Below are 15,036 nucleotides of genomic sequence, written 5' to 3'. Positions count from 1 at the left end.
TTTAAAATGAAATTGGAGAAAATAGAAAGATTAGTCGTTGTTGATCTTCCTGCAACGAAACCATGTTTTAGCGGTGAAATGTGTTTCTTAACTAAAAATGTTAGTTTTTCATATATCAATTTCTCGAAAAGTTTTGGAATACATGACAATTTACAAATCGCACGGTAGTTGGATATTGGTCGGTGTTGGATATTTGCTTTTTAAACCCTGTTTTGTGAATAGGGTTTAAAAATGATTTCTTCCATGATGGAAGAAATTTGCAGTTCTTCAAAGAGCTATTAAAAATTATGAGAAGCGGTTCGGCTAGAGAAGCAGAACATTTTTAAAGAACAATAAATGGAATTTCATCAGGACTTGGTTTATTGTCATCATTTAAACTCAAGAAACCATCTTCAGTTTCAGAAATATTTAATTCTAAACAACCAATATCTATCTTACATTCAAAAGGCAAATATTTGGCTGTCCATGCTAAACTTACATTCGAATTAGCGTAACTAGATTCAAAATAGTGTGTGAAGGAATCACAAATACTTAATACATTTGAAAATATTGACCCAAAGTAATTCATACACCTGGGAATACGAATCGAATTTTTTTAAATCTTGATGTAGGACCAGAATGATTTACTATTTTTTTTTAGGTTAGATTCAATTGATAAAATATAATTTTGAAATAAAAATTTGTTAAGAACATCGAATTCTCGTTTCAATTGAATATAAATATTTTGTAGTTCATCTTTATTTTTTGCTATCCGTAAACGTTTATAAGTCTTGTTTTTTCTATTGCTTAAGTTACTTAGCTTTTTATTGAATCAAGGTGGCTTAAAATTTGTTTTAAATTCAACTTTAGGAACATACATATCAATTACCAATTTTAGGTTGTCAATAAAAAAAATCATAAAAATGTAATAAGTCCAAAGAACAAAAAGACTCACACCAAGGAATATGCACCGTTTAACTCGCTATGCCTTCGAAATTAGCTTTCTTGTAATTCAAAAACATAAAACCGCAAAGACAAATCCTACTACATTTTATAAGTGAAGACAGTCTACAGCCTACAAAAAAGTTTTTTAGTAGGTACGCTACCTTAAGCAAAACATAATTTAAAACAAGAAAAAAAACAACACTAACACACCTTCATTATGCTATGACAGTACATTCGTGTATCTTTAAGATATTTCTTTTTCTTTTGTGATTTTTGACATTACGTGCGTTGGCCAAATGGTCAAAATTGAAAATATGCTATGAGCAGCGTAAATCTTAAAACAAAAGAGTTCAATAACTCAGTGTTAAATAAATAACTTAAGGTTCAAATATTAATCATTTTATTTGTTAATTGGAGCAAAAAATGTTTTTCAAACACAAATTAATTGTTCATTTATCTGTGATATTTGTGTTTTTAACATTCGTGGATATTTCAAATGGTAAGTATGTACTTCCATAACTATAAAAAGTGAAAGAGCGAAGTGAGAGCGTTCGTTGGTATGTTAGGTCTACAATAGCAAAATCAAGTTCGTATCATATTTCTTTTCGATTGAACTCTTTCGTTTCGAGTGCATTTTACTATGTGTTTTGTGAATTTTATAGAATTTATCCTTTGTTTTAGGTGCATTTCAATTTTAAAAATAAAATTAATTACAAAGGAAAACAGTGTATTACATGAAACAATGCATATATTTTTATTTTAATGTAATTAATATCAAATTAATAAGGTAAACGCCTGAGAAGATAGGAAACCTTTTATTGAACTTTCTTGTTTGCCAAAAATAAATTATATTTCTCGTTGTGTCACTTTTCAGGGCCGTTGGGTTCCACATAGCGGTATAAATACTTTAAAGCCAAACAGGTATTAAATGAAATTGAATTTATGTAGTTCGTTTTGCGTTTATTTTTTCATGCATTCGTTCTTATAAGCGGATATGATTGATATTAATAAATGGTGAGGGTGACTCAAGAAAAAATAACAACTTACCTGTTGAGGTTGAACACCTCATCCACATTGATAACTACACAATAAGTAATCAAAATTACGCACCCAAATTTTGTAAATTCATAAATTCAAGTGCGTTATTGATTACTAATCTGTTTTTTTTTAATACATTAACTAAATGAAATATTCAAAAATGACAATATTTTTCATATTCGTTTAGAGGGATGTATTGGTAAAATATTTTTTATAAACAAACATTTCTAGGATTTAATAAAACTTTAATCGAAGTTGGCAAGTAAAAGAAGTAAGTTTAAGTTTAATGATATCAGACGCGTTTCGTGTCATCCAGTGTAGCCCAATTATACATCAGCTAAGAGAAATATACCTTTTGATCCAACAGAATTCAAAAATTAGTATTAAAAATTTCAAAAACTAATATTCTGAGTAACAAAAAAAACTTTATGAAAAATATTTGGCTTAAAAAATAAATTAGGTGACACAACAGACCATAGAGAACTAGGGCCTAGTGACTTACAACTCTCAACCATTCCTGCGTTCGAGTCATGTCAGGAATGGAACGGACCTACAGTTGTTTGTAGAATCTAAATGACTAAAATGAAAAACACAAGAATTACTCTTGGAGGATTTGTCAATTCCTCGCAAATGCAGTACCCGTGGACAAACATAAGGGACTTCATTTGCAGTCAACTTCATTCTTTGAACGTAAATTTTGACCAAGGCAACTAGTTAGTTTTTTTAAGTGTCATGAATTTTAAATTCAGAACTTTACTTCGCAAACCTCAGTAGTAAAAAAAGTAAAAAACATATTATTGTCTACAAAACACTCGTCAAGCAAGCTACAAGTCCATCACGATTTGTATTTTATATTGTAAAGAAATATTTTTTATTTCTTTTCCAAATTAACAAACAACCCTTTTACAGGAAATCATTAAATGAAGTTGTGCAGAAAATAAATAAATCATAGAGTAATAAAGTTCAGCTTTCAGTTGAATAGAAAAACATAAGCAACTTTCATTTTGATAAAAGTAGACTTGACTTAATAGTTAGGTATATTTTTCTTGACTAACTTTCCAGTCAACTTTCCCTTAAAGTTACTTTAATTTGAAGGTACATTTTTGGCAACTGACCAAACAAATATACTTGAAACCTGCCTAACTTTCAAGTCCCTTATGTCGTCTGAACCTGCCCATTAACTCTTAGATCTGCTCTGATCGATAGAGGAAAAGTATGAATTTTATTGAAAATAAAATAATACAAAATTAATTGTTTGTTAATTTATGTTTCATTCGTTAAATTGTCCTTTTTTTATTTGGAATATAAATCACTTACATTTACCTTGTAAATACATCGGAATGTATTGTACCTAAATTATATTATAAATTTTAAGGTTCGCCACTTATTGTGCAACTACGTGTCTAAATATCAACAAAGTTTCGCACTGAAAAATAAGAAATCAAAAATAGAATTAACATCCTTTTTAATATTTAAAGCAAAATGTTTTCAAATCTTTTTTATAACACAGGTCTTCTGAGGCGGTGTTATCAATGCAGATCAAGAGGAGAGCTAGGAAGTTGCAAGGATCCATATACTTTTAATGCTACTGATGCTGAAAATGAACCTGGCATTTCAGTGATACCTTGTACGTCTGGTTGGTGCGGAAAAGTAATTGAAGGTGGAGGAGCCTATGCAGTTGATGGTAATTTAAAACTATTTTATATCCTATTCATTTTACTAATATATAATATAACGTTTCTGCTTATAGATTATGATAAAGCACATCAAAGAATGTGTGTTCAACGTGGTCCTGATGATAGTGAAGATCGATGTGCCTATACAGTTTATAATTATAAAAAAGTCTATATGTGCTTCTGTCAAGGTGATCTTTGTAATTCATCCAATAAACTCACATCCACAACCACCACAACTCTAAGTCTAGCGTTATCAACATTTATTGGCTGCTATTTGAAAAGAATACTATTTTCTTCTTCTTAGTTTTTTTTTATTAATTTGTTTTATTTTTAAACTATATATACAAGTATAAGTAACTTAATTTTTGTAAATGCATACAAATATTTTATCATAATTTTGTTTTTTTTTTTCTAAAAGAACAAGAAACGAAAAGAAAAACTTTAAATAAAAAAGAAAGAAAAAAAGAAACAATTTTTAGTTTTTAATAATAAAAAAAATCAAAGCACAACTTTATGTTTTCCTAACAATTAATTGTATTCTAACAATCAACAATGGCTGTGATTTAAATGAAGAGAACAAACAAGTTGAAAACATAGCTACTTCGTATTCTCTTTCAGGTGGTTGTTTTTTAATTGTCTAAATAAGTTCAACTGTCGTTTTCATCACTTTTGATTGTCTCCACAATATTAAATAAATTTCTCATTCCAATTTTGTACATTTTGCTTTGTTGTTGAAGTTGTTTGCGACGAACATTTTCTGACGCTAGCTTGTGTTCCAATTCGCGGCATTGTCCACGTAGAGTTGCTGTGTTGATTTCGAATTTGGCTAAAATAAAAAAATCAATTAATAGCATTTAGTAAATTTGTGGAAAACGAGAAAATGTAACTTACCATCTTCTTCAAGCTTAGCATGGTAGTGCAATCTGGAGCATGGTGGACATTGACCAGGGACTGTTTTTATATTCATATCTTTGTGACAAGCTTCGTGGTAGCTCCATGAGCATTCTTTACATTTTGTTAAATCACCTGATCGTTTCATACATTCATTACACGAAGATTTTTCATCTGGAGACGAAGAAGTCGAGCGATCAGCATCAATAGATCGCTTCTTCTTTAATTCACGATTAACAGCTGGCGACAACAAAAATTCTCTTTTACGTTTTTTCTGGACGGGTGCAGTGAGCTGCAATATAATAATTTAAAAAAAAAGTAAATACATGTTTATTCAAAATTATTTCCATTAGAAATGTTCAGATTTTAATAATGAAATGAAAATATGGACATAAAATATTTTTTATACGAAATTGAAATTCAAACACTTTGTATACGAATGTTATCAGAACTCTAATATTTGAGTTTTGACATATTATAAGGGCCGGACAAAGCATATGTGCAAGATGTGCAAATCCACAGGGCGCACAATTTGGGGGCGCATTACCAGGAGAAAGAAAATGTAATCTGATCATCGCCAAACAAACATGTACTAATACTATTTGCCATTTTTTTAACCACAAACATTCTTATAATAATATCAAAAAAACAAGTATTGAGGCCTTTAAAAACAAATTTAGAAGGAACACATGAAGCCCTAATAGAAATAGGAAATCAAGAGGCAAAAAACATTGCAGAATCGTTAGGAAATAAAATTTTTGATATTACATTTATTTGCTGCCTGCAAATTTAGTTGATGTTGATGAAAATACAAAAAACAGTTTAATTTTAATGCGTTCCGATGAAAAATGTAATGGGTAGTTTGTTTAATTAACCGAGCGAAATACTAAATATGTTTCCTGAAGCTTCATCATTGCGATTTCAACGGAAAAAAAGACTTTATGAATGTCCTGAAAATATATTAGAACCGAAAAAAAGATTTAAAGTAGATTTTTTTTTTTCATAATTCTTAATGAAGCCATTCAATCAATTACAGAAAGGTTTGGACACCTTGATACATATAGCATCAATTTTTCATTATTATGTAACATGAGCGAATGTTTAAAAAATAAAAATGTACGTGCTTCATGCCTTAATTTGTAGAATGTCATAACATTAGGTAGTTTTAAGATGGAGAAGAATTGTTTCAAGAGTTAACCGTAATATCCCAGCTTGTTACACCACAAAGCTCAAGTTAAGATGTGTTAAATTTAATTTTTAGTTCAAACCTTGAATATTTTGCTCCGAATTTAGTAATTGCTCTCCAAATCCCTGATACAATCCCGGCCACGGTAGCTTCAGGAGAACGTAGTTTTTCTGAACTTAAAATTATTAAAAATTATCTTAGGACAACCATACTCAAGAATTAGTAAATTCTTCAGACTTTGATGATCTCATTTCAAAATTTGAAAAATATAATAGGCCAGAAAAGTAAGTCCAAGTTTAAACGTTTCCACTCTGTGGTTTAAGGTTACTTGCGATACCTCAATAACAAAAAACGCACTGAAAGTCTACCTCCTGGAGAATTTGGGGAAGGCTTATTCTTGTGTATCAGTTTATGTGAGAAAATATAAAAAAGGGGCGCAAGATTGCCTGAGGCCGGCCTTGTACATTATACAATATATAAATTTAAAAAGTTTTGAAAATTGGTTTGTGGATGACGCGGTTATTTATAACATCTGCAACAAATGTTTTCTTTTAAACTTAATTGTCAAATTGAAAATTTAGACACATCCCAACGTTTCAAGATCCTTAGAATCTAAATCAAAGACTTTTAGAGAGATGTCTTTGTGTGCAACTGTGCTTAAGTTCGTACGTACATCCTTTTGTTCAGAAAATTTTTCTGTCGCCAATTTTTTAAGAACCAGAAGAGATATCGACAAATATATTTTGTTATATAGATAATAACATTAAAAGATGCAGAAAGAACTTTCAAACAAATGTTGGTTGATCCCAAATACCTCACGAACCAATAAAGATGATAAATAATAATTTGATAATAATTGTATACAGCGAAAAAGAGAAAAATCGAACTTACATTTTTTTTTCAAAAAATAAAAACCTACAAAAAAAACATTACTAAAAGTTCGTAAAATTGAATTTCGACTCAAATATCTTCACAAAAATTTGATTTTCGACTCAAATATCTCTGGAATAAATAATTTTATTGTCTCCTTAAATACTTACACATTATTATTTTTAACTTCCCATAGGAAGTTATTGTAATGGGCCCTATTTGTCAAATGGAAAATTTTGACATTTCTCGACGTTTCAAGGTCCCTAGAATCGATAGAAAAGATTTTTAGAAAGATGTCTGTGCGTGCGTGGTTACTTACGTTCGTAAGTTCGCGACGCTTTTTTCGTTGTCCATAACTCAAGAACCAAAAGAGATATTAACTTTTGTTATACAGATAATAAGGCAGAAAGATGCAGAAAGGGCTCTCAAGAAAATTGAGTGGCTGGTTTTTTTACCATAGCAGTTTAAAAAAAAGGCGAAAATTTTGGTTAACCCTAAATATCTTACGAATCAAAAACGCTAGAGACTTGAATTTAATTTTATATAATATATTGTAACGGGACACCAAACAGGTATATATTTTGAAAAAAAAAATCAATATAACGGTTTTTTTATAAATCAATAAAACTGAAAACAAAAAAATTGTCACATCCAAAATTTTACAACTGAAATATGATTTCATCTGTAAAACAATTTTGTGCAACGAAGAATAATGTTTTTGACATCTGATAAAATTTTGAGAAAAATCTAATTGACAGTTTTTTTTTTATAAAAAATAAAAACCTAAAAAAATGTATAAAAGTTGGTAAAAATTGATTTTCGACTCAAATATCTCTTCAAAAACATTAAATATTGGCTTCAAACTAATTTTATCTTATAAGAAATATTGTTTTCAACATTTGGTAAAATTTTTAAAAAATTCGAATTGACAGTTTTTTTAACAAAAAATAAAACTCTAAAAAAAACAATAATAAAACTTGTTAAACATTTACTTTCGGCTCAAATAGCTTTTCAAAAATTAAAAATATTGGCTTCAAACTTATTTTATTTCACAAAAAAATATTGTTTTTAATATTCAGTAATTTTTGTATAAAAATCCAACAGTCCGTTTTTTCATCAAAAATAAAATCTACATAAAATAGTACGCAAATTAGGTAAAAATTAATACGAGTACATATAGACAAACTTTTATGCAAGACAAATTGACAGACGGGATGAGAAGTTATCAGTGTGGGTCGCATCCCAGCCTCTTTTTTTTCAAAAAATCAAAACCTAAAAAATGACTCAAATATCTCTAGAATAAATAATTTTGTTGCCTTCTAAATTACTTCATTTTAAGCATTATTCATTTTTTTAAAAATATGTTGTTAAGCTTCAACCAATTGAGAGTCATTTAAAACCTGAAAAAGTCCTAAAAAGTATATTTTGAGTTGAATATATTGACAATGAAAGAGGATCCTGGCTTTCAAGTTGTTTTATGCAAGAGAAATATTGTTGTTAATATTTTCCTATCAAAATTTATTGATTCAAGTCCTCAAATATACATCTTAAACTTTAGTTTTGGATTAAATATCTACATATAATCTCTTTTAAAAATTTCTCTTAATAATAAAATTGACTTGTTACAACAAATATTATTTAAAAAAATTGTAGCTGCTACTAATGGGAAGTTATCAGTGTGGGTTGCACCCAAGTATCTTTTTTTAATTTTTAAATAAATTTGTTTATTTCGAAAATATTGGTTATAAAGTGCCTATCTATGACTTTCAAAAAAAAAAATGTATATGATTTGTTTTTTAAGACAACGGTACCACCAAAATATTTGTTTGTCGGTTTTATTTGGCAATGGGCTATTTTTAGTAGTTTATTATTTCTTAAGTTGGTTGCGAAAGTTATCAAACAGTTTCAAAAATACACTTTTTCATGTTTTTTGATGTAAAATGTTGTTTTAGCACTTCTTAAATGTTTAGCTTCCTCATAGAGATTTTACATTTTTCAAACAGTCAAGAAATTGTCTTAATTTGAGAATCAGTTTCCTATTGATATCTGAATAATTTTTATTTAGGTTTCTACCCACAAATATGACACATAAAGGCTTATTTTTAGAATTTACGAATAATTATCAGTGCAATTTTTTAATATACAAACTTATCTAAAGCCTCTTCTGGGTAATTTTATAAGATCAAAAACAGTGTATTCATTGTTGGATGGATCGTATGAAAACAAGTAAATGTCTGACAACAGTCCCCTTCAATTCTTATAAAAAAAACTTAAAGTTGTCCTAGAGAATATTTTATATTTATCTAGATCCTCTCGGACTTTAAAATTAATACACCAAGACATTTTGAGAATGGGAAGAGATATTCTACTTGCGTTAAGTTATTCTACTTATTAATTTATAAATAAAATAGAACAGCCGCCATTATTTAAAAGTTTTAACACCATGAAACAAATTGAATTAATTAATAAATTATTATTTTCCAAGATGTTTTCTGCAGAAAACTCTAATCAATTATTTTCTTCTCCAAATTCAAACCACTTTCTTTTTTTTATGAACTTGTTCAATAGCCATATACCTAAGCAAATTGTTTAAAATAAAAATATCTAAAACCACATCTTGAAAAGAAAAAATATTGTTTAACTATAACGTGGCAAAAAAATTCAACTGAATACAAAATTAACACAAAAATTTTGACTCACCATATGATCATCAATACGTCCATAATGAAAATCAGCCCTTTCATTGTTATGAACATTGCGTCTTTTGCGTTTGGAGCGCCTCTGTTGCATTTGTTGTAGTTGATCCTGGGTGAAAAGATTAAATAGACGCAAGAATGATTCCTGATTGTAGTCATCTGGTAGGGTTTTTGTGTCTAGTTGCATTGGCGATGGTACACGGACAGCGTCAACTGATTCATCGGATGACGATGGATCAGATTTGTAGACTTTTTGTTGGGGTTTCTTTGAGACTTCGGGAATATTTTTATTGGATTTAGTTTGAGTGGGAGCTGGTACGTTTACTGCAGTAGCTATTGGAGAAGGCGTATGGACGGGAGCAGGTGCAGTTACTGGGGGTACATTAATGGCAGCAGCTGCTTTTGTGAGTGCTTGTCTTAGATTCATTCGACTTTGTTTGACTTTAGACGACACCACGAGTCCTGGTACAGCAACTTGCTCCCCATTAGGAGAACATTCCTTTTCATTTAGAGCTGGAGTTGGAAGAACAGGCGATGATGATACTGGGACAGGTGCTTGCTTAACTACTCTTTGAGAAATCGGCTTGAGAAGCGATATTGGCTTGAGTAAAGATACCTGCTGCTTATGGCTACCGAATGAACTATTTACAACAGGTTGCTCAGGCATTATAACTGAAATTATTTCTTTAGGAGGTGTTGTCGATAGTTTAGGAGGAGTCTCAGCAGCAGCGGCAGGCGATGAGATGAAATCGTTTGATGAACTCTTTAATACATCACCTACTATCTTAGGATCGAAATAAGTTTCCATCAACTGACTCTCGCTGAATCTCACCCGAACTAGGTTAGGAATGCAAATATAGTTCTTATCCTGAATCAAAAGGATTAACTGCCGTGAAATATAATCGTTCATCAGAACTTTATCGACTTCGATTTTTTGACAAGTCATAATCTTAAAGAACTCTTCCATATAGCGACGCATCCGCACCAACAGGTTTTGTTGCTCGCAGTTGATTTCATATATTTCGTCTTCGAGTTCGTCCAAACAGGCTTTCTTTGCCTCAGCATACTATAGATAAGAAAAAAAGGTTAAAATGTTTTGTTTTATTTTAATTGTTTTATAATAAAACTTACTTCTTTAGCATCTGAATATTGATCAACGATCATCTGAGGACACAAAAACAGAAAAACAATAAATACATTAATCAATATTTTTCACTTTGTAATATTCGTTTTTTTATTGTTGTTTTGTTTGATATTACCTGATGAACTGTAATGTAGGACTTGAGTGCCCTTTGGCAATAGATTATATCATTTTTCATTTCTTTTGGAAATTTAAAGTTTTCCAGCTCTCGAATAAAACGTGTCGCCATTATTTTGATTGTTGAATTTAAGATTGAGACTAGACTCTGTGGACGGTGTATTCTGGGGGATAATTTTAGTTTGATTCAAAAAGTCTACTTCTGTATTGAATTGCAGTGAATTATTTTTATTTAAATATCGATTTCGTACTCGAGAATTTGTTTTATGATAAATTGAATATTAAAACGGCTGCGGCACACCGAAGTTATGCAGTAAAAAGAAATAAATTGTATTATTCTGGTCTGGTCTGCTATCTTCGATGATATGAAAGGAAAACCTTTTATATTTTATTTTGTAGGTGTGTGGTGAAGTTGAGTCTGGGATTTGACACTATTTGTTGCAAATGATGGTGAGTATTGGCTTTTGGTAATTAGTCAACCGTTGATGTTGATAGGATTTGAATATTTAGTAAATATAATTTTGTTTTAAGCTTGCATTATTCTTATGTGTGATATTCGAATATTATTTAAACATTTATCAAATCCTCGTTAAGATAATTTATTACATTTTGGTAGCAATTAACAATTTGTTTGATTTTTTATGAGTCACTTAGCGAGGGCGTCGTTTGAGAAAGGAAGTTGTTGCAACAACATTACATCAATATTTTATCAACATTCATGTAAATTAATTGCAAAACCTTGAATTGATTGAATTTTTGGCACTTTCATGTATATATTTTATTTTATGTTGAATTATTTGTGCGAATCAAAACAATTTTTCAATTAAAATTTTTATTTTTATTGAAACAATTAATTCAAAAAACTAATTACTTTAGCAACATGTATATAGAATCTTATTCAACATAAAGCAAGGTAAGAAATATATATATGTAGGTATATATGTATATACACGTGCGATGTGTATATACAGTAGCAAAAAAGGGGAATTTAGATTTCCCGCCATTTCGAATAACTTAATTGATTTTTATGCTTAATCTTACGTTCAGGTAGATGAAATAATTTGAATTTTATTTTGAAAAATGTGTATATTGCAAAAAAGCAAAAATTATAATTTTTGTAGCGTATATTTATATAAATAAATAGCTACAGTACAACGTGTTGAAACTATAGTTATTTTTCATAAGTGTTGCCATTGTATTTAACTCTAAAAAGTATTGAACAGTTGTGGATATTTACCTGAGATTGAAATTTTTTTGTTTCTTGGACTTTGATGATCAATCAGTTGGATGTTGGATGAATTGTATCAGATAAAGTAACAAAAGGATATATGAATTGCACTTTTAAGCAGGTTTTAGAAATGCCTTTAGCTTAAAATGTCTTCATTTTACTTAGGACCTTTCTCACAATATTACACAATATATAAAGATATAGTTAAGCTGCTTGAAACCCAATCAACAGATAAACACATTAGTGTTTCACAATAACTTGGGTAGGTCTAACTAAAAGTTAATGTTTCAATTGACTTATTTGGTGAATATGCCAACTAATATCCCTGATAACTAACAGTTAGAAGTTTTAAAAGTACTGTCGCGTGGAACAAACATGAATGTAAATCAAACTAAATGGAATCTTTAGACAAAGTTGACTTTCAAGAAAGACATTTTAAACCATCTTTAATACCTACAACGTGGCATTTTCACCTTCACACAAAGGCAAGTTTAAAAACAATAGCAATATCAATAAGTTTAAATCAAATCATAGACATGTAAAGAAATAATAACATTAATGAACAATAAACACTTTAAAGTTTTTTCTCAACAATTTGTTAAAACCGTTTCCGAAACATTGGAATAATTTTTACATTGTGTAGTAGACCCTTAGACTAGGCGTGCACCTGCAAATTTTAGTTTCGAAACTGTTTGGTTTCTATATAAGAGCCCGCGTACATTCGAGCAACTTTTTAGTTCGATCTAGACGATCACCTCGAACTAATTCCTTAGTTTGTGTCACAAGGAATTATAGATAATTGCGGGAACATTTAACTAAATCGGTGAATAATTTTCTGTAAGTGCAAGAGAAAGAAAAATTTAGTCAAGGTGAATAAATGTTTCCTGTCTATTGGTTTATTTCGTTGATTAATGTCGGAGCTGCTTATGGACCAGATTTTTGGGCAACTAGCGAAAAAGTTGCATTACTTTTTGGCACAATATTAAAATATGATCAAGTGGGAGAGAGTTCACCATTTCATTATTTTTATTGAGCACTGCCCGTATATTTTTTTATTATTTTATATTTGAAGAAGCTTTTACCTGATCAGACAAAATAAGATCTTGTGTATTGCTCAGAACCATGTTGATTATTAAAATAATGGTTGAGTAAAGTGATGTACAAGATTCAATTTTGTAAATTTTCGTAAAATGTAGGCGATAAATTTTAATGATAGATTAGGTGGTAACAAAAACATATAGGGGCGTATTCAAAGAGAATTACTAAAGTCGTGATTTCTTAATCTATATTTTAAGTTTGTTGGTTAAATAAACAAAGCTCTTATTTATAGTCAATTTTTAAGCTCTGTTTAGTAGAACCCCAGGTTAAGATTGTATTCTACTGCAATTATACTTCAAATGACACCAAAAAGCAAATAGTACTGTTATATTTTCAAACTTCTTATTTTGTGCTGTCATTCCTCAAATGGGATGTATAAAATATAATAATAATAATGTAAAATAAATGTGACTGTTTCTTTATCCAAACGATATCATAAGTACAAATTTTTGTCGCTTAATTCAAATGGATGGAAGCGTGTTTTGTATATTTTTCTTTTTCTTGGTGGCACATTTTGCAGATCACCAAATAACTCAAACTATTGTAAGATATCCATATCTTCTTCAATTGCGATATCAATCGACATTTCTCTGTACAAATTATTCAATTTAATTTACTTTTTCAAGTTTTCAATTCACAAACAAAAATCTAATATGACATTTGTCTGTAATAATAATTACTTAAACAGAGCAATTCCTATGTTTAAAGTTAAACCCCATGTTTAGCCTTAAACTTAGGTTTGAATTTATCTATACAAATCATTAACTCTGGACTATCTTAATATCAACTTAGCAACAGAACAAACATCTATGAATGTTCCCCGTAGTTTTAATTTTATTCCTTCTAAAATAAAGAGCCCATATTAGTTTTATTTTGAAGCTTCAAGGGATGTATCTCCGTTTCCGAATTTTCCATGAATAGAATATCGCTAAATAGTTTCATTACATTTTCTCTACATATTTACTTACTTAGTTCCTCGGAAATATTACTTCTGTGAAATCAAATTCTTTAAAAGTTCTACTACTTCTATGCGTTATTATGTACGATTTCTGGAAATGTATATCAGCTCTTTTCATTTCTTCCCCAGTAGTGATAATTCCTATTGGACTGTTCTTCCCAAATATTTTTAGGCTAGTCCACTTGTCCACACGTCTTGCCAATGAGCAATGTCGCATTTGACACAACGGTTAATCTGTTGTTTACTTTTTTGTTGATTTACCTTTCTTGTCGGTAGTTTTTTTTTACAAAATAAAATTTAAATAAATAACATATATATTTCCATTTTACTTAATGTAAAAAATATGTAGATATGGACGCACTCGACGACAATTTAAACGATATTAAATTTTAATTTAATCATGGCAAAAGTTTTTGAAAAACTGCTACTTAAAAGGCTTAACAAAATAATTGAAGAAAGAAGACTAATTCCGAGCCATCAGTTTGGATTTAGAAATAAACATTCCACGATAGACCAAGTGCATCGAATTACGGATGTTGTGGAAAAGGCACTTGAAGAAAAACAAGTATGCTCGTCTGTATTCTTAGATGTTGCTCAAGCTTTTGACAAGGTTTGGCACTTGGGACTTGAGTACAAACTGCATAGGGACTTCCCCAGGCAGTACTACGAAATACTGAAATCCATCATTACGAACCGACTCTTTAGAGTACGGTACGACCAAAATTACTCGGAACTTAAGAAAATTGAAGCCGGTGTACCACAAGGAAGTGTCCTAGGACCAACCCTGTATCTGTTATATACAAGGGATATTCCAGTGGACATCAACGCTATCATGGCCACCTTTGCTGATGATACTGCAATATTGGTGACAGATAAATCCGTTACGAAGGCTACACAAAAATTGCAAAATGCAGTCGATAAAGTTAGTGATTTTACGCACAAATGGCGTATCAAATTAAACGAAACAAAATCGACGCATATAAACTTTACAAACAAAAACATAAACAATGTTCCAATTTTTATAAACAGTACAGAAGTACCTTACTCCAATACCGCCAAATACCTTGGAATGAATTTGGATGCAAAGCTTAAATGGAAAGAACACATCAAAAAGAAAAGAGAAGAACTAAACTTGAAGTACAGAAAAATGTACTGGTTAATAGGAAAGAACTCTGACCTATCTATCCAGAACAAACTAATGTTATATAAGCAA

General features: G+C 29.9%; 2 protein-coding genes across 2 annotated transcripts; one reads left to right on the top strand and one right to left on the bottom strand.

The window, feature by feature from the left end:
* The first annotated feature begins 1,180 nt into the window (after positions 1-1,180).
* LOC129947641 (protein quiver) lies at positions 1,181-4,147 on the top strand. The gene is made up of 3 exons (XM_056058276.1): positions 1,181-1,423; positions 3,473-3,646; positions 3,713-4,147. The coding sequence occupies exons 1-3, from the start codon at positions 1,348-1,350 to the stop codon at positions 3,940-3,942; spliced, it is 480 nt and encodes a 159-aa protein (XP_055914251.1). The 5' UTR covers positions 1,181-1,347; the 3' UTR covers positions 3,943-4,147.
* Positions 3,943-10,896, bottom strand: LOC129947640 (uncharacterized). Its single transcript, XM_056058275.1, has 5 exons — positions 10,541-10,896; positions 10,413-10,445; positions 9,286-10,347; positions 4,530-4,821; positions 3,943-4,464 (listed from the first exon to the last, which is right to left on the bottom strand). The coding sequence occupies exons 1-5, from the start codon at positions 10,649-10,651 to the stop codon at positions 4,286-4,288; spliced, it is 1,677 nt and encodes a 558-aa protein (XP_055914250.1). The 5' UTR covers positions 10,652-10,896; the 3' UTR covers positions 3,943-4,285.
* Between the last annotated feature and the right edge of the window lie 4,140 nt (positions 10,897-15,036).

Source organism: Eupeodes corollae, chromosome 2 (genome assembly GCF_945859685.1).
Source record: "Eupeodes corollae chromosome 2, idEupCoro1.1, whole genome shotgun sequence".
Lineage (NCBI taxonomy): Eukaryota > Metazoa > Arthropoda > Insecta > Diptera > Syrphidae > Eupeodes > Eupeodes corollae.
Note: the sequence above shows the minus strand (reverse complement) of the source record. Positions and strands in the feature narration are given on the sequence as shown.